General features: G+C 41.9%; 1 protein-coding gene across 2 annotated transcripts; it reads right to left on the reverse strand.

Annotated features, from left to right (window-relative positions):
* Positions 1-4,559: 4,559 nt before the first annotated feature.
* Positions 4,560-28,000, reverse strand: ZBTB21 (zinc finger and BTB domain containing 21). Of its 2 annotated transcripts, XM_030915158.1 has the most exons (3): positions 27,844-28,000; positions 10,239-11,854; positions 4,560-9,635 (listed from the first exon to the last, which is right to left on the reverse strand). In XM_030915158.1, the coding sequence occupies exons 2-3, from the start codon at positions 11,839-11,841 to the stop codon at positions 8,641-8,643; spliced, it is 2,598 nt and encodes an 865-aa protein (XP_030771018.1). In that variant the 5' UTR covers positions 11,842-11,854; positions 27,844-28,000; the 3' UTR covers positions 4,560-8,640. The 2 variants fall into 2 exon arrangements, with proteins under 2 accessions (XP_030771018.1, XP_030771017.1); XM_030915157.1 differs by having other exon boundaries at positions 4,560-11,854.

The following is a 28,000-nucleotide window of genomic DNA, read 5'->3' on the forward strand; positions in this document are numbered from 1 at the left end:
TGTAATTTTTTTGTTAAGTTTGAGAAAATCTCTACTGAGTTCTTTCGTAAATGAGCTGCTTAGAATTTGGGAGAATTTTCCACTGGCAAACTTTGGGCATAGCATCCCCAGACATACAGGGCTAGGTGCTTTAGACCATATTTGCTAACTTATCCATAACAAAGTAATAAGTTCAGTTCCACTTCTGGGCAAGATGAAATCATAGGGACTTGATTTTTCCATCTTGCATGAAATGACTAAATTCCAGACAAAGCATATGAAAGAGTGATTTTCAAAACATTGAACATAAGGCAACAAAGAACAGCGATCACTGGGAGATGAGAAAGAGATGAGATAAACCAGTGGTGTTCCTGAGTTGAGGAGATGGAGCTGGGAGCCCAGGGAGGGAAAGGCCGCTAGAGCTCTAAGCACAGTGTGCTGGAGAAGAGAAAGCCTGAGAACGAGCGAGGGAGTGAGCGCACGAATGAATAAGAACTAACTCTGGAGGTCTGCAGAGAGGTCCCTTGACTCTTCAACATGTAAGGAAACTTCTTGAAGCTGGTTAAAAAAAAAAAAAAAAAAAAAAAGCAAACAAACAAAACTCAACAAAACACATAAGCATTAGAAGGAACAATCCCTGGAGTTCATACAAGGGCATTGAGTACCGGGGGTGTACTTGCTTCAGTAATGGAACAAAATTAGCCCTCATCTAAATTCTGCTCTGATCCCATTTAATACCATTTAAAAGCAAAACCTGGATAAAATGGTTTCCAAGTAAGTTAATTACATCCCCCCAATAAAGCTCCAGAATATTTATAGAAATACAAAAATAACCAGCACCATGGGGTAAAGTTCACAAAGTCTGCAATTCAACAAAACATTACCAGACATGCCAAGAGGAAAAAAGGTACCCAGAATGAGGAGAAAAATACATCAATTTAAAACAAACCCAGAAATGGAGTAGATGATAGAATTAGTAGACAAGGACATTATAAAGGTGTTCTAACTGTATCTCATATGTTAAAGAAGCCAGAGGAAAGATGGAATGTGTTAAGTAGAGACATAGAATATATACAAAAGATTCAAATCTAACTTCTAGAGATGAAAACTACACGTCTGAAATGAAAAATACACCAGATGGGGTTAGTGGCAGATTAGACATTGCAGAAGGTTAGTGAACTAGAAGACATAACAATAGAAACTATCCAGAATGAAACATAGAGAGAAAAAAAGAGAACAATGCAACAGAACAATAGTGATTTCTGAGACAATTTCAAATGGCCTAATATAAGGTTATGCATCACAATCAAATTGCAATAAAACTGGTAATAAAGAGAACTTTAAAAAGCAGCCAGAGTAAAAAAGACACACTGTATACAGAGGAACAAAGGTAAGGACAGTAGGATTTCTCACTGGAAATAAAGCTAGAAACAGCGAGTAATGCATTTTAAGCACCACAAGAAAAAAAAAAGCTATCTAGAATTCCATGCCCATCAAAAATAGCTTTCAAGGTTGGCAAAATAAATATTTTTTAGATATACACGAGCTGAAAGAATTCAACATCAGTAGACCTACACTGAAAGAAATGTTAATGTCTTTTGAGCAGAAGTAAAATGGTATCATAGGAAACTTGAATCTGCAGCCAAAGAATGAGTATCAGACGTGGAAACTTAAATAGGTAACTATAAAGATTTTTTTTGTTAATTACATATCTTTAAAAGACAATTAACTATTTAAAGCAAAAATAATAACGCAAAAATAATAAAAGCAAAAATAATAAAAAATAATTTATATATATATAAAATATAAAAAATAATTTTGGAGCTTATTACATATACAAAAATAAAATGGCTGGTTTCAGGGCTCTGGCAGGGAAAGAGGGAGATGAGTCTGGAACATCTTGTTGTAGCAGCAATTAAGAAAAAAACTCAAGCTCTTTGAGCATTTTTCTTAGTTTGCCGAGAGGACGTGTCAAACTTTGCCAAGAGGACATGTCAAAGCTTGCAGCAGCCTGGTTTGAAATTCCTACTACTAAATTTAGGAAAATTTGAACATCAAAAAATAAAAAATAAAAAAGGTGGGAACTGATTAGAAACCAATGAACAGAATAGGAATCTATGAATCCACAACACGTACACATGTAAATGAGTAAGTTAATGGGACTTACAGAATTTTTTTTTTCTTGCAGTAGAAAGCCCACAAATAAATGAAGAGGGAATGATGGTACGAGAAAACCTCCATTTGGCAACAACTGTAAAAATAAATTAATTCAGGCAAGGAACATCAAGAGATGCTAAAGTTAGTGGGTAGAATTGAGATGAGGAGAACTTTACATAGTCTCAAAATATCTCCCCACGAAATACTTATTAACTACAAATGGGGGCAAACATAGTGAAGTTGACAGAAGTCAACCTTAGTCAAAGGATTAAAATGAATGCCATCAGCAACAGGGCATACAGGCATCAGATGCCATCCATAGGTTGAAATGAAGAGAATACAGATTCTGCATATTTTGACCGCAAAATGCATAGTGATGGTTCAGCCACGAGAAAGCATGGGACAAACTCCAAGTCTTCCAAATGATCAAGGCCATAGAAGCCAGAGAGAGAATAAGGAATATTCCAGACTGCAGGAGACTGGGATACCTGAGAATGGGGAATTGGAGTAAAAAGTTAAGAAAAACAAGTCTGTTAATGGTTTACAAATACCACCACACGCCTGTACGGTGCTTCACACACAATAAGCACTCTGAATTAGTTACTATTCCTTTTCTTAGGTTTACTGATGAGTTTATTAGGCAACTGTCCACACTCGGGTGTTGTAAGGGGGACCTTGGCAGTGCCAGTGATGCACATGGATTGTCACACATCCAAAACAATCATGGCAGCACAGAACGCCTGGGATTCATAAAGTTCCAGGAACTTGTCAATCTAACACCAGCCATTTGAACATTTTCATTCTCCCTTGAGCATACTGAGAAGCATATGAAAATTAAAATACACTATGGGTCTCTTACTGTGTAAGTGAATCAAACTCTGGAGACTATTTGCAGAGATCTTCACTAACTTTCCCGTATCAGCTAAAAACAAAATTGGTTGACTGTTGCCTTGGACAAAATTTCTTTGCTGTATTTGTTTCTCAAATACTTAATAGGCACCTTCCCTTTGCCAGGTCCTGGAAACGCAAGGAATAGCCCCTATCCTTGGGTACCTCCTAGTCTAGCAGGATAAACCACACGCGGATGAAATAGAAAGTAGCAAGTCGAATGACAGGCCGATATCAGGGTGTTATGGGCAACACTTAGGAGGGGCAACTGCTGTGGGCTGGGGTGAAGAGCACCTGGAAAGGGGCCAGGAAGTATTTTCTGGAGGAAATGATGCCAACCACAAGGGGGATTTAAGGCACTGCACAAAAGGCAGACTTGCATTATCATGAGGTGGATGAACTGACCAAGGACTCTCCTGTGGAGGACAGGGGCTGATGGTCAATAGCATGATACCCAAATTAATGCTGCAGCAGGGTTTCCCCGTGCTGCATTTGTAAAGTGCCTCTATGACAATATGGCAAATCTTCACACATACACCTGCCACTCAACTTTCCAAGTTCATAGAGCTCACGTTTGTAAGAACTGAGCCAAGATCTTGCCTCTGGCTGGGGAAAATATTAAACACTGGGGACATGATTTTGCTACCACACTTTGCTGTCTTGAGTATGTGCCAAAGATTGAGAGGATGCAAAGGAGTGCAGCAATCCCAAACCTCATAAAGCCTGCTATTGCTAAAAAAAAAAAAACAAAAAACAAAAAAGGTTAAAACAGAAGATTAAAATATATATGTGTATATATATGTGTGTATGTGTGTGTATATATAATTTGTTCCTGGTACAGTGTGTTCAAGACACTTTGGGCAGAGGCTCCCGAGAAAGGCTAGTTTAGGATATCAGCAAAGGAAAACAGAACTGTCAGAAGCCAAGAAGTGCGAGTCCAAGCAGGTGAGAATCAGCACTGATCAACCCACTGCGGGTCTCTGTACCTTCTCTCTAATTCCTTATTTTCCAGTCAGCTTGGTGGCATTAATGTGACTATCTACAGTTCAGCTGTTCATGTTACAGGGAGAGCTAATAAAATTTAAAAAATGATATACCCCAGTTTTACAGAAAAGCCTCATTAGAATGGAAAAAAGCTATGACATTAAATTCTTTAGATTATCAAATAAAACTGGTTTATCAATTGCTATGCAGAAATATTAATGCAGGGTACTTAAAAATGTTCTTTTTCTGCATTTATCCCCCTGCCCCATCACCTTAAAAACTACTCGTGTGAATAGTAAAGGAAATGGCAGATGAGCAAAGATGGTTGCCTATCTGGTTTTAATCATCATATATTTGTGGTGCCCAAATAACTAAAGTTTTAATACAACCTTAATTCGATAAGCAACCTGGAATGGGAGAAAATTAAATCTCTCACAACTCATAAGTGGCTATTCACATTACCCAAATAAGATTTTAACTTTACTTTCATAAATGTAAATGCTACACATGGTTACTATCAAAGTACAGAGCATACCATTGAGACTGACTCAAAGCAAAATACAGTACAAATTTATTGACTCCAATCATTCTCAACATTTAAGCAAAGTAAACAGACAAAATAATTGAATACAAATAAGCAATGGATTAACATTAGATAGAAATCCTATTTTACCATGAATTTTCAGTTCGAAAAAGCTTATTCCTAAGTAAAACTGAAAAATGACTTACTCTGCTAAGGCATATGACAAAATATACAGAATTATAAAACCATTCATGTGTTTTTCTTTTAACCATAAGCATATATTCAACGGAAAACTTGAAATAGCCTTGGACTAATGTTCTGAAAATTAGTATTAACTGAGTATAACTGTGTGAAAAATCTGGACAGCACTAACAAATGATGAAAGAGCACTGAATTCTGTTATTTTAAAGATTTACAGTAAAATGCTTTGGTTCCCAAAAGACTGTCTCTAAAAGGAATTTTTAAGAACACCTGACACTGTAACTCATTTTTTCTCCTCCAGAATCTAAACACCGACTTTGTCTTCCCCCGAGTCACATGGGAATGCCATAAGCTGGAGTACCTGCTGAGATGCACTGAAAAAGCATATTAAAAATTACAAAAATTAAACTTTAAAGTGCTAAAACCACAAAAAGCCATAAGTGAAAACCTATTTTTTAAAACTTAAAGTTTAGTAGTCAGTGTTAAAGAACACTTTCAAAGAGTATGTGTTAGCATTATTTAAATCAATAATGCATTTCACAATTATTGCAGAAACATCACTGAGACATTGTAAGTTGACAAACTGACTTGTAATCCAGTTAGATAAAATTTATACAGAAATCTATTTGGAATTATACCTAATTACTTTTTACTAAGAAATTTCAAATAATTTTACTTCTTAAAGTTCCAGATTACAGTTGTATACACGCACGCATGCACGTGTGTACAAACCCAATTTGAGGCAACAAAGGCCAACTTTAGATGTGTTAATTCTCATATCTCTCCCTCACCTTGATCAGACAGTTGGCTTTGTAGATGCAGCCACACTGCACCTCCGTGAACAGACACATTTTATTCCTGTTTCACAGCAGCTACTCTCATTAGCACCAATGGGACTACATATGGATTCAAACGGTCACTAATTAAGTGCTGGGGCATATTTTTACTGGCAAGGCTATAAACATTCCATTCCAAACCAGGATACCAAGAACATCACACATCTCCCCACAAATGTAAAGAACATCACTGTTGAATTGTTAGTTGTATATTCTGGTAAAATTATAAATGCATACTAACTAGTTTTAAAGGTGAATATTCTACAAATATTCAAATATTACTGTTAAAATGCACAATATTTGTTACCTCCATTGCTTACTTTGAGTGATAAAAACACGTTTTATGTTACTCCCTCCTTCTCCCACATAAAGAAAATGATTCAATATGAAGTTCTCAGATTAACAAAGAATATATTAAAACATTTTACATTCTTTCCACAACTGCATAAAAAAGCAGGCATCCTGCATACTTACATGGAATAAAGAGCTTTCTACATTTTCAAAATTAATTACAATCCTAAAAGATATTTACATGAATATCTTCACTAGCTAATGAGTTGCAACAATTTAAGACCAACTTGTTTTACACCAAGTATTTGCCTACTGGCTGAGATAAACATTCTTAAAAAACTTTACTGAATAAAGTAATTAACATATCTTTCATTATTTTACTTCTTAACATTTAAAATAGTTACAAGTGGAAGCATTTTTTTTGACCACCAAAATAAACTCTTTCAGCCTAATGCTTTTTAAGTACAGTATAAAAAGTAATAGAAAAACCAGAACGGCATTATAAATGTTTTTGGTTCAAAATTTTATTTGAAATCTTATATTCCTTGCTTAGACAAAAATGTGAAGACAAAACACCAGTCATTTTTAAAATCTAACAGATATGCAGAACCTATGTTTAGATCAAAAATATTTTTTTTTTTTTTTTTACTGATTAACAATATTATTCTTTAAAAATCTTCAAAAATGTAGCATAAAGGTTCAAGTCCTGGGATACTGAATTTATAATGCCAAGATACTCTGTTATCATGGAATTATCACCAATAGATACTCTAATGGCCATGTAGGTGATGATCACTCAGGGAAACTGTCTTCTTCTGAAGTGACAGCTACTAAGATGGTAGTAAGAAATACCACATTATACGGGGAATGAATTCAATGTACAATAATCCATCCTGATGTTTCATGTAAAGCCATATGCTTTAGTTTTATCCTTAAAATGCATAGATTTCTTTAGGAAAACAAAGATGGCAAGAATCAATAACTGCAATTAATTTTCCCTTCTCCATCAAATTTAAGAAAGAATAGAAAGTAACTACTAAAATGTGGAATTTTGGAGTTTTTTCAAGTGAAAGAATACAAGGCAAAATTTCATATATAATATCTATAATGTACAAAGTCAATCAGTATTTTATAAAAATGTCTGGTTCAATAAAAAAATGAGAATTCTCTTTCCTCCCAGTGGGATGGAATGTTGGCAATAAGACTGATGGGTACAGAGTTATTTTCTGCTAGAGCACACATTTAAAGTTATTTCTTAATGACAGTAGTTGACTTTTTAAAAAATTTTGAAAGAATACCTTGTAACACAAACTAGAGTCTAAATTGGTATTACTTTCTTAAAAGGATTTTGTAGTTTCATTTTTTTAAGTACATCTAATTCCCACCCCTACAAGTAAAAATTTTCCCTTTTGAAACACCACATTGAACTTTGGATATCCTATTGAAAGGCTTGCAATTACAAATTATACATAGTATTCTCTGAAAAGCCCAAAACCCACGGACCAAAATAAGTAGCGAAAACTAATTTTGGACCACTGATAGTGCTTTAATACCTATGTCTGAAATATTAAGCAATGATGTAGAGAATGGCCTTGCTGATTTTAACCACCAGACCACCAAAAAATTCTAACAGAAACTGTCACAAAAGAGAGGCAGGAAAATGTATATGTTGTATATATTGTTCTTGAGAAGCATGTTGAAACTGCAGGGAGATGTTTCTCCTCTGCTCTGAATTATCTGGAAGTAAATGGTAATTTAGAATTTTAGATCAGCTGTGCTAACGCTTGAGTATCTGGGATCTATTTAAATATATGTCCCGACCTTATTTTTTATACTAATGTTAAAATCAAAATTAGTGCCATATGGTTATCTTTGTTTTTGGTCCTAACTACACTCAGATTTTCAATTTGTGACAGCATAAATCAGAGGAAATGAAACATCTGCAGTCCTTCAAATGCTGGTCTGAATTTAGACTGTGGTGCAGTGTACATGTAACATGGTACAAGTTTTTATCACAATGTCTATCACTACTGAAACCTTTATAAACTGACTGTAGGGGACTTCCATAAATTGCATTCATTTCCCAGGTCTTCCTTAGAGTTTATCGTTTATTATATTGACTGAGAACAAGTTTTTGTTAGTTTATAAAGATCTAAGTGTTACTATTGCTGATTTAAATTTCTCACAATTGTCATACAAAAAGAAGCTCTACATGACCACAAAATACCAAATATTTATTTTTATCAAGTGTCAGGATAACTTATCAAAGTTGAGATTTATCTTTTATTGCTAAAGTAGTCTAAGATACAAATCAATACAGAAAACTGCTCCACTTCTTCCTGATATATTTTGGATTTAAGAACATGGTTAAGATTTAACTAGAACTCAAGTGTGTAAAATAATCAAAAGAAGGAATACTTCGATAGTATTCCACTAATTACAAATCAGTAAAAAACCAAAAACCTCAATTAAATGATTATACCAACACCATGGAATGAGGAACCATGCACACAATCAAGACTAATCCAATTTCAACATTAACGAAATCAAACCATCTTGTTCTTGTAAGGTCCAGAATCACAATCTTTTAAAAGGTGTATTTCTAAAGTTGATTAAGGACTTTACTAAGTAATTATCAATTTGTCTCAAACTTAATTTCAAGCCTAACAATCTCCAACCTTTATTATTCTTGTTTAAAAAATATTTTGTTTCTTATGACACATTTCACAATTCCGGTTGAAATCTGGGGACTGCCTCCCATAGGTAAAAAGTGTTGGTCTTTCAATTGTGTGTTTGTTCGTGACTCCAAAGACTAAATGCAGTCTTGAATGTCCTGTGGCAAAGTTTACACATAAACTGTCTTTTAAATGTGATTGCTGAAAGGGGTGGGGCATGGTAAAAAAGGGTGTCTGATTCTTGGGGCACAAACAGTTTTTCTGTGGCTGGAGTTGGGTTTTCGGACAGGCCTGTGGGGCTGTCAGGCTCCAGAGGCTGGATCTTGGGCAGTGGCGGTGGCGGTGGCAGAGGTGGTGGAGAGGGAGAGTTTGTGGGAACAGGGCACACCTCAGATTCCTTATGTGCTGATTCCTCTGAAGCCTGAGACATGTGCGACTGGAAGTGACTCCAGAGTCGAAAATTAGTGCGAAAAGCTTTGTTGCACACGTGACAAATAAATGGTTTCACAGAGCACAGAAGCTCCTGGTGACGCTCCAGCTGCTTGTGCACTGTGAACATCTTCCCACACTTCTCGCAGGGCCACAGGCTGGCTTCTTTGCTAGGACCCGCTTCTTTGGGGGCTGTGCTGGCCTCGGGTGCCTCTTCCTCAGCCTCCTCCACAGGCTCCTCTTTGACTTGGATTTTCAGTTGCTTGGAAAGACTAAGATCTTCAGGGAGACAAGAGGAATCTTCCGAGTCGAAGTTAACTTGTTCTGAAGAATCACTGAACACGTTATCATCTTTTGTGGTGACGATGTGGTTTACTTTATTGGGCTCAGGGTGGGACTGGGGCCTTGAAGAACCAGTTACATCACCATTGTGGTCCAAAACGGGCAAAGAAAAGTTTTCGGTGGGTGCCATGTTGTTCTGATTATGGACTTCAACCTGGTGCCGCCAGATGCTGAAAGAGGACTTGAAGGTGCGCATGCACTCGAGGCAGGTCAGCTTCTTATACTCACACTTGCTCTCGTGTTCTTGCTTCAGCTCGGGCGAGAAAAACCTGAGGCTGCAGTAAGGGCAGACGGCCGCGTTCCGGCACAGCCGCTCGTGGCTTCCTTGCTCTAGGAGAGAAGAGAGCTTAGCATTACAGAGACGGCACTGGTAAACCTCCTTGTTTTCTACTGGACTTGCAAGAGAAGCATGCTCTTTTGGTTTAGCAACTTTATTTACTCCAAGGGGTTTTTCTCCTGGATGCATTTTTATGTGCTGCTTAAATTGAGAGAGAAAGCGGTACGCTTTTCCGCAGTAAGTACAAATGTAAGCTCCTTTGGCTCGAGATCTCAAGTTCCTCTTGATGACTTGCTGCGCTTGGGAGCTACTCTGTCCCTGAAAACCAGGCTTGCCGCGCCTTAACTTAATGATCAGGGCCTTCTTAATTTCTCTCTCTCTCACTATGTCAATCAGCTTTCTTTGGAATTTTTCATCCAAAACAGCATGTGAACTAGAGGCTGGTGATGGGTTCTTCACTATGCCGTGTTGGGTCTGACAGTGTGTCCACACTTTGAAGTTGGTGTGAAACCTCTTGTGACAGATGTCACAAGCGTAGGGCTTTTCTGGGTTATGGTACATGTTAACATGACGGTGAAGACCTGCTGTTGATCTAAAGATCTTAAGGCAATGTTTGCATTTAAATTTTTTGTTTGGTCTCGTCCCCTCCAACTCACCAAATTCGTCTTTATTCAAATCAGAATCTGGAAAATCTGCATCAAGGATAGTAGGGCTTGAGCCTTCCTCAAAATTATCTTCTGACACAGGAGACCCATGCTCATTCACCTTTAACTTCTTAAACGGCAATCTTCGGTCCGCTTGGAACCTCCTTTTTGCTGGGAGTCTGCTCATGTCTTTTTGGTCATCTTCTGTTTTCAGAGACAGGTCTCTCGTGACCGACGACGACGAGGCAGCTGCTGTTGCTGCCGCATCTCCCACAGTGACGCGGATGATGTCCGAGGGGTCCGACAGCGGGCTGCTGGGCTCGGTCTTTATGCGCACCTCAGTCACAGGGGAGGCTCCCTCCCTGTCTGTTGACTGAGAAGCACTAAAGGACCTGAGGCGATGCGGTTGTAGCACTTGAGGCCTGTCATCTAGGGCTGTTTTTTCACTACAATCTTTTAAAGATGACTTTTGAGATAAAGCACACAACACATTCCCTGGTGCATCACTGGACAGCGAAGATGATCCCTGGGAAGATTTCAAATCTATGGAAGGTGAATAGACAGGAACCTGGCTATCCATCGACAAAGACCGTCTCAGGAGACTCTTAACAAGTGGGCCACTCCTGTCAATGCTTTGGTTTCCAGAACCAGACCCACTGGATGGGATCACTAAGCCTAACTTTGAATAATACAACAAGTTTCTATCTTCACCTTGACCATTTCCTTTGTTAGTTTCTTTGAATACATAGGGAGTCTCTGATGAGCTACAGAGAGACAAAACAGGTGGCCGTGGTCTCTTCAAAGCCAGCTCTAGAGCTTTTCCTTTTGGAAGCTGACCACTCACACCTGGTTTATCATCCATAGCTTCTCTGTCTTGCAGAGGCTTTGAAGGCAATACTGCATTTCTTTTCACCAAACTGATTCTATTAGGATCATCCAAAGATCCAGAATGCTCAAGAGACTTTGCATATCCCACAGAACTATCTTTCGGCCAACTCTTTTCAGTTAATGACAAACTATGAAGTGGTTCAATTGGTTTTGGGACATGTGGCTTATTGGCATTAGCCTTGACTGCAATGCTAGGAGAGGGCCGGGAAGTATGGCTTACATCAGGTTGATTTTGACTAACAGTTTTTCCTTGTGCTTCGTTTCTACTTTGACAAACAATGACACTTCTCTTTTGAGAACTGTTTTCATCATCTTCTACAAACACTTTTTTTCTATTAGGACACGTTGGAAAGGGGGCTTGAGGTGTTTTAGAAACGATGTTTGTCAGAAAGGAAATCCCAAGACTATAGCCAAGTTCTTGCACAGCAGCAAGGCTGCTCTTCTCAACAAATAGAGAGGAAGAATAAATGTAGTTTAAAACATTATCAAAAGCATCTGGCTCACAGAAGTCAAGCTGAAATACAGCTTGTGACTCATTTTCCTTATTTGTGAATAAACTCTGAAAGTATTCGCTGCTGGCAGCCAAGACGTTTTTATGAGCTCGGAACTTTTGGTCTCCAACAATCAGCAGCACATCGCACAGCTGTCCTTTGAGACGCTCCTCATTCAGGGCACTTAGGAGAGAAATGGCGTGTGCGGGGTTGATGTAATGCAGTAATCCCTCCATGGCTTGAGTTTATCTAAAAGACAAAATGTAAAATTACTATAGATATTGCAGTGAAAAGTTCCCTTGGAATGAAGGGCTCCTCAAGAGCAGGGAACATCAACTGTCTTTGCAAAGGTACCAATATTTAGCAGATCGTAGGCTGACAGAAGCTTTATGAATGAACAATCTTATTTAAATAATGGTGAAAATGTAAAATAAGTCTCGTGGTTTAAGTAGGTCCTCATTAAAACAGAAGAACTGCAGAAACTATAACATAGGCATTTGCATACCATCAAAAAGGCTGCCAGAACTTGGCAGGTGGATATGGAAGCAATATTTGAAAATAAAGGTTTATTATTTAGGGTCCTTATCCATCTGATGCTTGGCACTATTCCTTATCAATTCAGAAAACAAGTATGAATTATCAAAACCCCTGAAGTCTATAATTCTGAAAGAAAATCAGCTTTATTACTACATATACTTAAACATAATGTGAACTGTTAACAACTGGTTGCAAAGCAGGTCTTGTGAGACCCTTATTTTTTATTTTGAGACAGGGTGTCTCTATGTCACCCAGGCTGGAGTGCAGTGGCACCATGATGGCTCACTGCAGCCTCAACCTCCTGGGCTCAAGCGATCCTCCCACTCAGCCTCCTGAGTAGCTGGGACCACAAGCATATGCCACCTTGCCAGGTGATACGGTTTGGTGGTGTCCCCACCCAAATCTCCTTTTGAATTGTAACTCCCACAATTCCCACAAGTCGTGGGAGGGACCCAGTGGGAGGTAACTGAATCATGGGGGAGGGTCTTTCTCATGCTCTTCTCATGATAGCACAAGTTCTCTCTTCCCTGCTGCCATGTGAGATGTGACTTGCTCCTCCTTGCCTTCCACCATGATTATAAGGCCTCCCCAACCATGTGGAACTGAGTCCACTGAACCTCTTTTTCGTGTAAGTTACCCAGTCTTGGGTATGTCTTTATTAGGAGTGTGAAAATGGACTAATACAGTAAATTGATACCAATAGACTGGGGCACTGCTGAAAAGATACCCAAAAATGTGGAAGCAACTTTGGAACCGGGTAACAGGCAGAGGCTGGAGCAGTTTAGAGGACTCAGAAGAAGACAGGAAAATGAGGGAAAGTCTGGAACTCCCTAGAGACTTGCTGAATGGCTTTGACCATAATGCTGATAATGATATGGACAATGAAATTCAGGCTGAGGTGGTCTCAGATGGAGATGAGGAATTTGTTGGGAACTGAAGCAAAGGTGACTCTTGTTATGTTTCAGCAAAGAGACTGGTGGCATTTTGCCCCTGCCCTAAAGATCTATGGAATTTTTAACTTGAGAGAGATTATTCAGTGTATCTGGCAGAAGGAATTTCTAAGCAGCAAAGCATTCAAGAGGTGACTCAGGTGCTGTTAGAGGCATTCAGTTTTATAAGGGAAGCAGAGAATAAAAGTTTGGAGAAGTTGCCGCCTAACAGTAAAAAGAAAAGAAAATCCCATTTTCTGAGGAGAAATTCAAACTGGCTGCAGGAATTTGCCTAAGTAACGAGGAACCGAACGTTAATCACCAAGACGATGGGGAAAATGTCTCCAGGACATGCCAGAGACCTCTGCAGCAGCCCCTCCCATCACAGGCCCAGAGGTCTAGGAGGAAAAACTGGTTTTGTGGGCTAGGCCCAGGGACCCCTTTCTGTGTGCAGCCTAGGAACTTGGTGCCCTGTGTCCCAGGTGCTCTAGCCGTGGCTGAAAGGGGCCAAGGTACAGCTTGGGCCATGGTTTCAGATGGTGCAAGCTCCAAGCATTGACAGTTTCCATGTGGACACCTGTATGTCCAGGAAGAAGTTTGCTACAGGGCTGTGTCCCTTCCATGAGGGACAGGGCCCTCATGGAGAAACTTCTGCTAGGGCAATGCAGAAGGGAAATGTGGGGTTGAAGCCCCCATATAGAGTCCCCACTGGGGCACTGCCTAGTGGAGCTGTGAAAAGAGGGCCACCATCCTCCAGAACCCAGAAGGGTAGATACACCGACAGCTGGCACTGTGTGCCTGCAAAACCCACAGACACTCAATGCCAGCCCATAAAAGCAGCCAGGAGCGGGGGCTATACCCTGCAAAGTCACAGGGGCGGAGCTGCCCAAGACCATGGGAGCTCACCTCTTACATCAGCTTGACCTGGATGTGAGACACAGAGTCCAAGATCATTTTGGGGCTTTGAAATTTGACTGCCCTGCTGGATTTTGGCCTTGCATGGGGCCTGTAAACCTCTTTGTTTTGGCCAATTTCTCCCATTTGGAACGGCTGTAGTTACCCAATGCCTGTACCCCTACTGTATCTGGGAAGTAACTAACTTGTTTCTGACTTTGCAGGCTCATAGGTGGAAAGGACTTGCTTTGTCTCAGATGAGACTTTGGTCTGTGGACTTTTGAGTTAATGCTGAAATTAGTTAAGACTTTGGGGGACTGTTGGGAATGCATGATTGGTTTTGAAATGTGAAGACATGAGATTCGGGAGGGGTTGGGATGGAATGATATATTTTGGCTGTGTCCCCAGCAAAATCTCATTTTGAATTGTAGCTCCCACAATTCCTCACATCTGGGAGGGACCCAGTGGGAAGCAACTGAATCATGGGGGCTGGTCTTTCTTATGCTGTTCTTGAGATAATGAATAAATCTCAGGAGAGCTGATGGTTTTATAAAGAAGAGTTCCCCTGCACAAGTTCTCTCTTCCCTGCCACCATGTGAGATGTGCCCGGCACTCGCCTTCTGCCATGATTACACGGCCTCCCCAGTCACATGGAACTGTGAGTTCACTGAACCTCTTTTTGTTAGTTACCCAGCCTAGGTATGTCTTTATTAGCATTATGAAAACGGACTAATTACACCTGGGTAATTTTTTAAAATTTTATTTAGAAATGGGGCCTCACTATGTTGCTCAGGCTGGTCTCCAACTTGTGGGCTCAAGAGATCCTCCTGCTTCAGCCTCCCCAAGTGTTGGGATTATAGGCATGAGCCACTGAGCTTGGCCAAGAGACCTTTAAAAATAGATAAGAATTTGGAGAGAGAAAAATTATTTGCTAATTATTAACAAAAGTGTTTATGCCAGGCACGGTGGCTCACACTTGTAATCCCAGCACTTTGGGAGGCCAAAGCGGGCAGGTCACTTGAGGTCAGGAGTTCGAAACAAGCCTGGCCAACATGGTGAAACCCCATCTCTACTAAAAATACAAAAATTAGCCAGGGATGGAGGCATGCGCCTGTAATCCCAGCTACTCAGGAGACTGAAGCATGAGAATCACTTAAGCCTGGGAGGTGGAGGTTGTAGTGAGCCAAGATTGCGCCACTGCACTCCAGCCTGGGTGACAGAGCAGGACGCTGTCTCAAAAAAAAAAAAAAAAAAAGATTATAAGTGTTAAAGAATAAACGAAGTTTGTTTTCTTTCTTATGCTATTTGCCTTGCAATCTCATGAATACTATTTTCTTACCAAATCACATTTTCAACAATAGCACAAAGGAAATTTTAGCCCAGTTCTAAATTTAATTAAAGAGTTTAAACTGAGATTTCACTGAAATGCTCTTCAAATCTAAACATGAAAAGAGGAGGCCAAGTGGTAGAGTGCAAGCTCTGGTGCCAGACACTCGGGCTGAGATGCCAGCTCCTTGCAGCCTGGCTGATAGTCCTTGGGTGTTTCTGTTAGCCTCTTGGTGTGGCAGGTCCCTCACGTGAGATGGGAATGACAACTGTGCCTTCCTCTTGCAGGGTTGTTGCAAAGAGTTCATCTAAAGAAAACTCAACAAATGTGCACTTAATTTTCAGAAACTGCAGGATTAATAGGCATCTAATATGGTATCAAAGAAACAGGGCAGATTAACCCCATCATATTCTCGATGCAGACAAAGCCATTTCACGCAGAGACAATGCCTGACTCTGTGTATCTGACCCTTTATTTAGGCTTCTGTTCCTCTAACACCTCATCCTTTTCATTTTTTCTTTTAGATGGGGTATCGCTCTGTTGCCCAGGCTGGAGTGCAATGGCTCAAACTTGGCTCACTGTAACCTCTGCCTCCTGGGTTCAAGTGATTCTCCTGCCTCAGCCGCCTGAGTAGCTGGGATTACAGGCGTGCACCACCACGCCCAGCTAATTTTTGTATTTTTAGTATAGATGGGGTTTCACCATATTGGGTAGACTGGTCCCGAACTCCTGACCTCAGGTGATTTGCCTGCCTCAGCCTTCCAAAGTGCTAGGATTACAGGCGTGAGCCAAGGCACCTGGCTCATCCCTTTCATTTTATAATGCCATATTTTCTTTCAAATATTGTGAAGACATTTATTTTTAAGATTAAATGTATCCCAAGTAACTAAAAATATTTGTGACGGTTTTATCTTTCTCTAGAGGGCAAATTGTAGATGAACCAAACTTGACCCCAGCACATTTGTACGTTCTCTTCTGGCCTTTGCTGGTTACTCCAGCCACCAGGCTCTTCAGAAGAGCCCAGAGTCTCCTAGGCTGTCAACCTGGGAGTGGCCACATGCAGTATGCGATTCCTTCTGACTCCCTGATAAGATGCGACTCAATTGAACCGACTGAGACACAGGACTTTGCTTCTACAGATGATGCCTTTAGCCTGTCCACAAACAACTGCTTTGGTCAGACTGTACCAAGTTTCTGTCCATTCCCGCCTACCATCCTTTCAAAGTAAATGGTAAATTTTAATTCCTCTATTTTTTAAAAATTATTCTATTTGTGACTACTTGATAGAGATAATTTCCCTTCCTTTTTCTTCTGTTAGTCATTCAAATTTTCTTTATTCCTACCAGACGTTCTTTACATCTATCTATATAAAGAAACCCTTATCATCTTTTACAGAGGTCAGCAGAAAAAGACATAAGCTTATAATGCTACATGTATTACTCAGCTGGGTACTGAGGAGTTTTTAGCACTAATAATTTTTGACAAAGCTAGTTCAGATGTTGCCACAGGGAAAAGCTGTAACACAGAATTAACGATACAGAATTAAAGGCTTGGATAGTCTCTGTCAAAAGGGGTTCTTAAACTCAATTTGGTGGTTTAAAATTAGCAATTAAAAAATAAATGACTAGGACAGAGCAGAAAATATCAGAATGCATCAAATGTCATAAGGTTAATTACGAGCTTGAGAAACTTTTGTTTCTATTATATATATGTACATATTCACATAAGCAAGCATGGACTGGATTGAGATATAAAATGTATTCCTTCCTGTGGGTCAGTCAAAATATTTTGAGAGCCAGTGTTCTAGGCTAACCAACCTCTTTGAGCCTCAGTTTACCTTGCTACAAAATAAGGATAATGCAGCTACTACATAATGCTATTGTGGGAATTAAATAAGATAATAGTCACTACCATTTACATGGCACCTAACTATACAGGAACCTACACTACAAAAATGTACCAGGAACTTCTCATGTTATTCACTCAAAAAAATGGGATCAGAGAAAGTATGAAGGAGGCGAGGGATGAGCCATGGAGATAAATGAGGAAGAACACCACAACAAAAGGAGAAGCTAAGGCAACAGAAGGGCTGGAGCAGTGTGTGCTGGGAACCATGCAAGATGACATCTGAGAGGCAAGAAGAAGAAAGACTGTCAAGGGCTGGGAGACCTCCAGAAGAACTTTATTTTTTACTATGGATGAAATGGACAGCCACTGAAGATTCTGAGCAGAGGAATGACAAAGATCTGAATTACGCTTCCAAAGGATTGCTCTGGCTCTGTTGTTGAGAGTAGACAACAGAGGGTAGGTTAGGATGGAAGCTGCGGGCCGGCTTACAGTCCACTGTAATGACCCAGATGAGACAGGATGGTGGCTGGGACTAGGGTGGTAGCAATGGAGGTAAAGGCAGAGTCATTAGGATTTCTAGTGGACAGACTGCAGGAGAAAACAGAAGGTGTGGAGTTAAGCATTCTGCAAAAATAACTGGAAGGGCATCCTTAGGAGAGATGAGGTTTGACAGAAAAAACAGGAGTTCTGATTTTTTTTAAGAATTCAGTTTTGATATCCTACATGTGAGCAGCAACCTGTTCATCAGTGTACCCTTTATGAGCCTCTATCTCTGCCTTACTGTCCCTACTTCCTTTCTTGTGCTTCCTGGGATCACTTCCCAAATAAACATCTACATCTGAATCTTTATCTTAGGGTCTACTTTTGGGGGAATCCAAACTAAGACACAAACAGAACTTGAAGCACAGGTAAAGGCTAACCACTTCAAACCTCCCTTCCAAGGGCTTGTCCTGGCCCTTTAGTGTGAAGACTAAACCAAGGGGAGTTTTCTACATCCCTGGACCTGAAGCAAATGATATTCCACAGACCGTATGCATCCTGTTGCCAGAAAAGCAGTATTTGTGTCCCTGTTCTTTGTTTAGAAAGGTTTCCTTCTTTATGCATTATTCAAAGTATCATGATCCCTATTTCTGCTCTAAGTCACTGCTTCAAATTTCTTGGATCACAGACTTCTATCTTCTTTGAATGAAAACAGCTATGAACTAGGGGACAATAATAAAGTCACTCAGAGTTAAGTTGTAAGAGAAATACTCACTGTCCCTGAAAATTATTGGGGACTTAAAACCTAACTTCCCTATAACCTCCATTTAGAGCCATCACACCAGCCTGAAAAGTGCCTTGGGATGTCCAAATTCCTGATACACAAGTGCAGGACAACTTTACAGAGTATTTACTTTCCATTCCATTCAGTAGAACAGTAACTAGGTACTTAGCAACAGCTAAAATTTGGTGTTTATTCTGTCACATACACAAAAGTAAACACTTTTTATGCACTAACTCCATATTTACATCAACCACAGGATGTAGGTACTATTATCCCCATTTTACAATGAGAAAACTAAGGCACAGAAGGTCAAGTAACATGCTCAACGTCATAGAGATAGTAAGTAGCAGAGCAGGATTCGCATCAGCTGGCTTGGCTCCAGAGGCTAAGCTCTTAACCCCTACATGACACTGCCTCTAGTTTCCTCTTCCAATTCTCGTATCATCTTCTGAACTACACAGTGTCATCAATCCTTTTCACAAATGAGAAAACTGAGGCATTGAGAGGTCAAGTCATTTGCCTAAGGTCATCCAGACAGTTATAGACTTAGGGCTAGCATCTGTCTAGTGTGTGCTAGAACACTTCTAGACATGGAAGATACCAATTTAACAAGTACGGCCCTGCCTTATGGAGCTTAAGGTCTTGCGCAGGAAGAAGACAGGTCAATTCATCAGCCTAGTCCAACATGCTAAGCAGCAGATAGGATGTTTGTAGAGGCAGAGACACAGAATGGATGACAGGCATTAGAGCCAGGTGAGATGGAGACCAGGAAGGGCGTTCTACAAAGAAAGTTTTATAGGGAATGCCGGGAAGAGAAAGGCAGGAAGGATGAAGGGCATTTCAAGGGATAAGTATTTATTTTTCATTCCCTTCAGAAGAACAGCAACTAAGTACTTAATAACAGCTATAATTTGGGTGCTTATTCTGCCACATACACAAAAGTAAACACTATTTACGTATCAACTCAATATTGACATCAACCCTAGGAATTAGGTACTATTATTATCTCCATTCTACAGATGAGAAAACTGAGGCACAGAAGGTTAAGTAACATGCTCAATGTCAGACAGATAATAAGTAGCAGGGCAGGATTCATATCAGCTGGCTGGGCTGCAGTACATGCAACACCACAGAGACAAGACAGAGCAGGAGGCTTTGTCTGGTGAAAGGTAAAGGTACATATGGGGGAGGAAACGCCCATGAGGCTGGAGGAAGATGGAGGCATTAGTGCCTTGGGGGCTAAAGTATGTTATCTGAGGATCTTGCACAGGAAAGCAACATTGTTCATTCTCCCCAGTACCCCAGGATCTAGAGACTCTAGATGTCTAGATAGGAGAGAGGGGTAGCCAGGAGATGCAGATCCTTCACCCTTATATTAAGGCCCTTGCTTTTTTTACATTTTAATTCAATTAAGCTTTGAAAACAATGTACCCTTTCCTACTCTAACTGCAAACAGACAACATACGGAATTTTTGTGTTTTAATGACAATATATTTGAGTTTAACAATTACCTAAAAATATAAAATGCCCCATCAAGAATGTAAGTAAAAGGGGGAAAATCACAACTGCTGAGGATCACGAGATAATCCAGCAAGCCTGTTTGTGGCTGGTGGCTGTGTAGACCGAATCCTCAAAAACTTTTGATTTCTCTGCTCTTCTGCTGTCAGATAAGGCACACTTTGTTGCTGGGTGTACTTTCTCCTCTGTATTTTTCAGATCTAGACCGGTAAGTTTGCTGGCACATCACTCCAAATTTCCATGCAGGTTTTCATTATGAGTAATCAGGGCCTCTGACTTACAGAAGCAGTGCATCTTACATATAAACATGCACTGCTGCCACCACCATCTACGCCCCTCCTTTCCACGGCTCATCTCCACCTGACTCATCACGGCAGAAGTTCTGCCACTTCAGTCATGGCGGAAAAACCTTGGAGCTCTTAAAAGACAAGTGGGTGAAATTTGGAAGAAAAGGTCTATTTATGAGCAACAGAAAAAGCTAAAAGGAAAACCCCCCAGGAAAACCAGTTTCTGAAATAGGGCTGGCTTGCTTACCACTTTGATCCTCGCACACAAATAGGTTCCCAAAGCCTGCCTGGATTGTTTCTACTTCATGTCTTCTGAAATTTCAAAATGAGAGAATCTTTATGGTTAACAATTCACGGAGGACCTTACAGTTCCACGGAAAAGCCTTTCCAATCAGTCTATTTGTCTCAAATCCCGGCTCTGCCACCTAGTAGGCATGTAACCTTCTAAAGATGACTCAACCTTTCTGACTAGTTTCCTTACCTGTTAAACATGGCTAACACTACCCACTACATAGGATTTTTATGAAAGACAGAAGAGGCAACATGTTCAAAAGCCCCAGTACGTTCAGCACTTCCCATGTGGCACATGCACATCTTCCTTCCTTCTCCCCTTCCCCTTGCAGATGCTTGTGTGGGCCTGCTACCCACCATGTATCACAACAGGTGCTGGTGATGGGGAGATGAGTAACTGGCCTGCTTCTTGTTCTCCTGTAGTTCACATTTCCATGGTAGGACAGACAACAATTAATGAAGAATGTGAAGAATGCTATGGGGATACCGATTCCAGGAAGCAATTAATTTGGCCAGGGGGTAGGATGGTGGATGAGTGAATAGTGGGAACTACTCACTATTAACTATGAGTGAATAGTCCTAAGGAAGGCTTGGGACTCATCACTCCTTTGACAATTATAATACAAGCTGAATATCTCTAGTCCAAAAACCCAAAACTACTTTCTGAGCAATGACATGATGCACAAAGGAAAGGCTCATTAGAGCATTTTGGGTTTTTGGATTAGGGATGCTCAATCACCGGGTATAATGCGAATACTTCAAAATCCCAAACAATCTGAAATCTGAAACACCTCTGGTCCCAAGCATTTCAGATAAGGAATAGTCAACCTGTAATACTAAAGGTTCCATTCTTTACATTTCTACCATAGACAATTTTCAGAAATGCTCATCGGGCCTTGCTGGGGCTTAAAAGCTTGCAAGGGCTTGCCCTGGCCTCAACTTCCAATTCCCTGGAATGGCTACAAAACCCTTCAGAACTGGATTCCAGAAGATTATTTCATACCATCACTTCAAATTCCTCAGGTAATAAATGCTAAGGAGGTGGGGGACTCATATCCCACTTTTTTTTTTTTTTTTTTTTTTTTTTTTTGAGATGGAGTCTCACTCTGTCACCCAGGCTGGAGTGCAGTGGCACGATCTTGGCTCACTGCAACCTCTGCCTCCTGGGTTCAAGTAATTCTCCTGTCTCAGCCTCCTGAGTAGCTGGGACCCCAGCCACCAGGCCTGGCTAATTTTTGTATTTTTAGTAGAGACGGGGTTTCACTATATTGGTCAGGCTGGTCTCGAACTCCTGACCTCAGGTGATCCGCCCATCTTGGTCTCCCACAGTGCTGGGATTACAGGTGTGAGCCACTGCGCCCAGCCTCATATCTTAACATAAATTAATTCAATGCAAATACTTTCCTTTATAGAGTGTTAAATCAGTTGTATGCAAAAGATTTTTGAGGGAGAGGGAAGGTAGGCAATTTTGAATATAGAGCATTCTAGTGATAGAAGCAGAAGAAAGCAAAGCATGAGCTGGCACTCAGAAGGGTACCAGGGGGTGAGTGAGGGGTTGAGAAAGAGAGATGGAAAGGGATCAAAATAGTCTCACCTACTTGGACTAGTGTCATAGCTAAAGGTACATTATAAATTAAGTTGGCTCCCAGACTAGCCACAAAACTGCTACTACCAGTTCTACAGGAAAATGTCTCTTTACATCCAGCATCAACCTAGAATTCAACTCTGGGAACACGGGTCCTTTGGAATATTGGGGATTGCTTCTATAGTCCTAACCATGATACTAGAAAAGAAGGAATGCATGCAACACAAGGCAAACACCTAGTTAAAAAACAAAGCATCTACATTTGACTCTGGAATATAAACACACACACACAGACTGCTTACCCCCAAACCCTAATCTCAGGATTTAGCCATAACACCTACCAATGGATTTTACTATTCGATGGTGATAGGAAGCTGCCTCTGAGTTTCGGTCTTATCATCACTCACTTGGTGACAGTGCAAATGTCCTCAGATTTCAAACCTAGACTAGCTTATCCAATCCTTCAAGAGAAGTTATGTTACTATCTTGTATTCCATTTCACCACACTTTCAGTCTCTACCAAGGGGGTTTGATTTTGGTTTGATGGTTTGTTCTCTGCCACATTCAGCAGAATGATCCTACTCTAACATAGTTCAAGCTCCTCTGCACCTTAACAGACTCTGGTCACAGCCTTGGCTGTTTTCTTCCCGCCACTACACAGCCATTCCACCCCCTGTTAACAGCCCCACGATTTTGCTATAGAAGAACTGCTCTTGTCCCACTGTGTGCTACAGCCTGATGTGCTACACAGCCTGATGTCCTCCTCTCCCCTAGCTCTGGGCTAACCATACAACCAAAGCCAAACCAATCAGAAACTTTGTCCTTGGAATATGAATCCTGAGAAGAAGGACAAAGGCAATAAATAAATGAAGCTGATTTATCTCAGTGGAGGCCTGAAAAATGCAACCTTGCTAGTGCCTGCTACATAGATTCCTGGAGTTAGCTTGGTTTTTGTCCTTCTTCCTGGCCCAGTTTTTTAGCTCTTAAGTCCTGTATCTTTACAATAAACTACTTTTTCCATTCAAGCCAGCCATTTTCTGTTCTTGTTATTAAAGAACCCTAATATATTTCCACATGGTATTCACTGCTCCTGTCATGCCTTCCAAACCCATCCTAATACAGCTGCTAGCCTGAGCTTCTTAGAACAAAGCTTTGATCATTCACCCAACATACACATTAAATATTCTTATTATTAATTCAACTTATTTACTGAATTCCAATTCTGTACAAGGCATGGTTAGATTTATCTGAAATATAGGGGTGCAATAAACAGACAAGACCCCCACTTTCTAGTGAGATAAATCAGATGCTAAATAAGGAAACAAATAAAAAGATAACCTCAGATTCTGCTAAGCGTTATGGTGGAAATAAATAAGGTGCTATCGCTGGATGCAGTGCCTAGAGAAGATGGTCAGAAAATACCTTGATGGAACATTTCAGCTGAGATCTAAGATCTGAATGAAGAGAACCAGCTTTGATCCTGTTTAAAAATAAAAAAATAAAAACAATTGTTCTTCATTAGGCTAAAATATTTTAAAAAATGACTACAGGGCTCTATAAAATCTGGTTTCAAATGACTTTTAAAATTTTCTTAGCCAGGTGCAGTGACTCATGCCTGTAATCCCAGCACTTTGGGAAGCCAAGGTGGGTGGATCACCTGAGATCAAGAGTTCGAGACCAGCCTGGCCAACATGGTAAAACCCGTCTCTACCAAAAACAGGAAAATTAGCTGGGTGTGGTGACGGGTGCCTGTAATCCCAGCTACTAGAGAGGCTGAGGCAGGAGAATTCGCTTGAACCTGGGAGGTGAAGGATGCAGTGAGCCAGGATCGTGCCACTGCACTCTAGTCACCACTGGGTGACAGCTGAGGCTGAGTGAAATTCCATCTAAAAAAAAAAAAAAAAAAAAAAAAAAAAAAAAATTTTTTTTCCTTTCCCTTAGTTATTCCCTAGTGATACCTTCCTGCTCCAGATACTCTGTCTCTGAGACCTAACCTGCACATCTGACTTCTTCCATTCCCCAATCTGGAAAGTCCTAGAACTCACCTAAACCCCTCCTCAGCACACTACTCGGAACATGAATCACCTTTCAAAGCTCAGGTCAAGTCCCAGCTCCTCCATAAAATCCTCCATTATGGGTTGAATTGTGTCCCCACTCTTCCCCCCCAAATTTATATGATACAGACTTACCCTCCAGCACCTGGAGAATGTAACTGTACTTGGAGACATGGTCTCTAAGAGGTAATTAAGTTAAAATGAGGGCTTTAGGGTGACCCCTAAACTGATGTAACTGGTGTTCTTACAGGAGAGGAAGATTAGCACAAAGACATGAACAGAGGAAGGACCAAGTAGGGACAAGAAGATGCAATCTATAAGCCAAAGAGAAGCCTCAGAAGCAGCCAACCCTGCTGACACCTTGATCTTGGACTTCTAGCTTCCAGAACTGTGAGAAAAGAAATCTGTTAAGTCATCCAGTCTGCAGTACTTTGTTATAGCAGCCCAGGCAAACTAATATACCTTTCTTGACTACTTCAGTTTATAACGGGCAAATACCTCCTTTCAACTTCAGCACCATTTACATGTTTATTCACTGCCTTTATTGTTAGTCATTTGTGTCTCCCCAAGAGGACTGAAAGCTATTTAAAGACTGATTATCTATTTAATATCTTTTGGCATTCTTATCAATGCTCAACATGTTATCTTCCACAACAATAAAGATTTGATTTTTCTGTATTCTTCACTCCAATTAAATGCAGGAGTGAAAATTATGGCTGTTAGTTGTTTTGCTGAAGTAAAGCACATTACATCACTGCCCTGCTTTGGAGTACTGTACTGATTTTTCTATTTCTACAGAAAATCCAAACTATAGAGTGGCATACAAGACTTTTCATACTTTGGTTACAATTCATCTCTCCACCCTTATTGGACACTCCTTACCATCTACTCTACAGATTTGCATATCCAGCTTCTGCCACCCAAGATCTCTCTTCCCTCTCCTTTACTTGGTTAACTTCTACCGAAAGATCCAGTTGAAATGTCACCGACTCTACAAAGCTTTTGTAGTTGCCCCTAGCCAGTAGTTCAGTCATCTAAACCACAATACTTCATCTCTCTGTAATACCACCACAACTTCTTCAATTGATCTGCTTTTACATGTCTCCCTCAAGGGACTCCCTAAAGAAAGAACCCTTGCTTGCATGCCTGTATCCCTGATGCCCAGCACAAGGCCTAGCAAGCTAGGTATTGGGCAAAGAGAGAAATCATCAAACTTGAGGCTCAAGACCTGGACTGGCTCACCTTTATTTCTCCAGCATCCGTTACTGAGCCCCAACACGGGGCAGTATTCTTTGCTTTTTCTATCAGACCTTGTGACTTTAATCGCTACTGGACGATGACTCCCAAGTCTGTATCTCTGCTTAGACTCTTGAGGCTCCAGCCTCTCAGGTACCTACTGAACAGTTCCATCACAGTATATCCTCAGGTCCAGCATGGTACTTAAACTCCACACCTCCCACCCCTGCTCCTGCATCTGCTTGTCCTCACATATTCCCGATTTACTTTGGTGTGTTGTCACCCCCTAAGTTTCCAAAACCAGAAATCTCTTCTCTTTCCCTTATAGCCTATCACTGCGACCTGGTCAAACTTAGCTCTTAAATAGCTTATGATCTGCTCTACTTCCATTGGCTTTGGGGACAACTAAAATTGTCCCTTCGGCTGGGTGCAGTGGCTCATGCCTGTAATCCCAGCACTTTGGGAGGCCAACGGGTGTGGATCACAAAGTCAGGAGATCTCAAGATCATCCTGGCCAACAGGGTGAAACCCAGTCTCTACTGGAAAAAAAAAAAAAAAAAATTAGCTGGGTGTGGTGGTGGGCGCCTGTAATCCCAGCTACTCGGGAGACTGAGGCAGGAGAATCGCTTGAACCCAGAAGGCGGAGGTTGCAGGGAGCCAAGATCATCCCATTGTACTCCAGCCTGGGGCAACAAGAGTGAAACTCCGTCAAAATTAAAAAAAAAAAAAAAAGGAAAAGAAAAAATTGTCCCTTTAATTATCTCATTTCTATCGAGAGACCTTCTTAATAACCCCAATTTTGTTATTTACAATTTTTCCTTACCAGTGTACACATCTAATATTCCCTCCTAAATAGTGTAAGTTACTGGAGGGCAGGGGTTATATCTTCAATTTCTGTTTCAACAGAATGAAGCACATTATGCTTTCAATAGTGTTAAAAAGGAAAAATAAACAAAAAGTTACTTTTAAGTAAACCAACACTTCAAATTTCGACTTTCTTTTCAACATCGATATTTAGGGGTGCTTAAATTTAAACTTAATGACTACCAGTCCTTAGAGATCATGATTTACTCCTTCAAGTACACGAGGAAAGCTTTAAATGATAATTTTCCATGAGAAATCTTTCTAAAATGGATTAACCCACTTTCTTGTCTTCTTAAACAAGGTATGAGGACCATAATGTAAGCTGCTTAATTGAGCGCTCAGGGTCATCATGTGAACAATCGCTGGACTATGCTGTAATACACGCGTGCCCTCGGAGGCTCGGTGCCAGGGCTGCGAGTGCTTGCAGGAAAGGAAAAACCCCAGGCCGTGTGAAGTCTAACTTTCCCCCTCCTCTCGCTCAGGCAATCCCACCGGGATACCTGTCTAAACACACCCCGCCTCCGAACGCGCGCTCTTGCGGAATTCTCCCGAACCGCAGAGCCCTCGTGGCTGGAAGCGCATAGCAACCGGGGGCAGAGTGCGCGCCCCCAGGGGCAGAGTGCGCGCCCCCAGGGGCAGAGTGCGCGCCCCCAGGGGTGTGCTAGGATGGAAAGGCAGGAGCCTCTGAGGACGGACTACCGGGAGTGTTCCCGAAAAGCCGAGAAGACATGTGGCGGGGCTGCCGTGGGGTCTCTAAGGCCGGCACCGGCTGCGTTTTGACTCCCTGCCCCTACAGCCGCAGACCTCGGCCGGGGGAAGGGGCTCCTCCAGCGGGGAGACGGTCGCCGGCCGAGCAGCAGAGCTCCTGGCCAGCGGAGGGTGCTGTGCTCTGCGGGACCGCCGGGAAGTCCCACACAAGGTCTGCAGGGGGTCTGGACGGAAAGAAACGCGCTGCGAGGTCCAGGCGTCCGCGGGAGGGGCCGGGGGCGGGAAGGCGGGCCGGGGGCGGGGAGCGAGCGTCCGGCGGGCACCGAGCGGTCACGCTCCGGCCACTACGCCGAGGACTGGGCGGCGGGGCTGGGTCCCGGACCGTGAAGGGAGAGGCGGGTCGCGGCAGGTGCGGGGTCCCCAAGGCCACGTGCCAGCTTCCGCGTGCACCTTGCGGCCCGGACCGCCGGACCCCAACCCCTGCCCAGAACCGGAGAACGCGCCCTTCTCCACCAGGCATTTCAACCGCTCCGCGCGACGGGCGCGCGCCTGGGCCAGGCGAGTCCCCTAACCCGGGGCAGCTTGGCTAGGGTGACGAGTGAAGCCCGTGAGGGAATGGAGCATGCGCATTCGCGAGGGCGAGGCCAAGTGCGGGCAGGGAGTATGCGCAGTGTGAGGGTACAATCGGCTACGTGGGAACCCGGGGCATGCTCGGTGAGCGCCCAGGCCCCGCGCACGCGCAGAAGCGCTCGGAGCCCGCAACCCGCTGGTGGAGAAAAAAGAGGATAGAAATCACCTCAGAGTTACGTCAGGAAAGGCCGCGTTTTGCGGGGAGGCTGTAGCCTCCCAGGGGGCCCCGCAGTTCTCCTAGAGCGAGGGGCGTGACAGTTACTCACCGGTCTTCAGCCCCGAGGCAGACGTCGGGCCCCTTTCCGCTCACACTCGGCTCGCGCGCGCCGCAGCCGCCGCTGCCGCTGTGATTCCATCCATCTTGAATTTGACGTCATCCCACACCAGGGATGAGGTCATCGCAGGCAGCGCTCGTCACGTGCG

Source organism: Rhinopithecus roxellana, chromosome 13 (assembly GCF_007565055.1).
Source record: "Rhinopithecus roxellana isolate Shanxi Qingling chromosome 13, ASM756505v1, whole genome shotgun sequence".
In the NCBI taxonomy this organism is placed as follows: Eukaryota; Metazoa; Chordata; class Mammalia; order Primates; family Cercopithecidae; genus Rhinopithecus; species Rhinopithecus roxellana.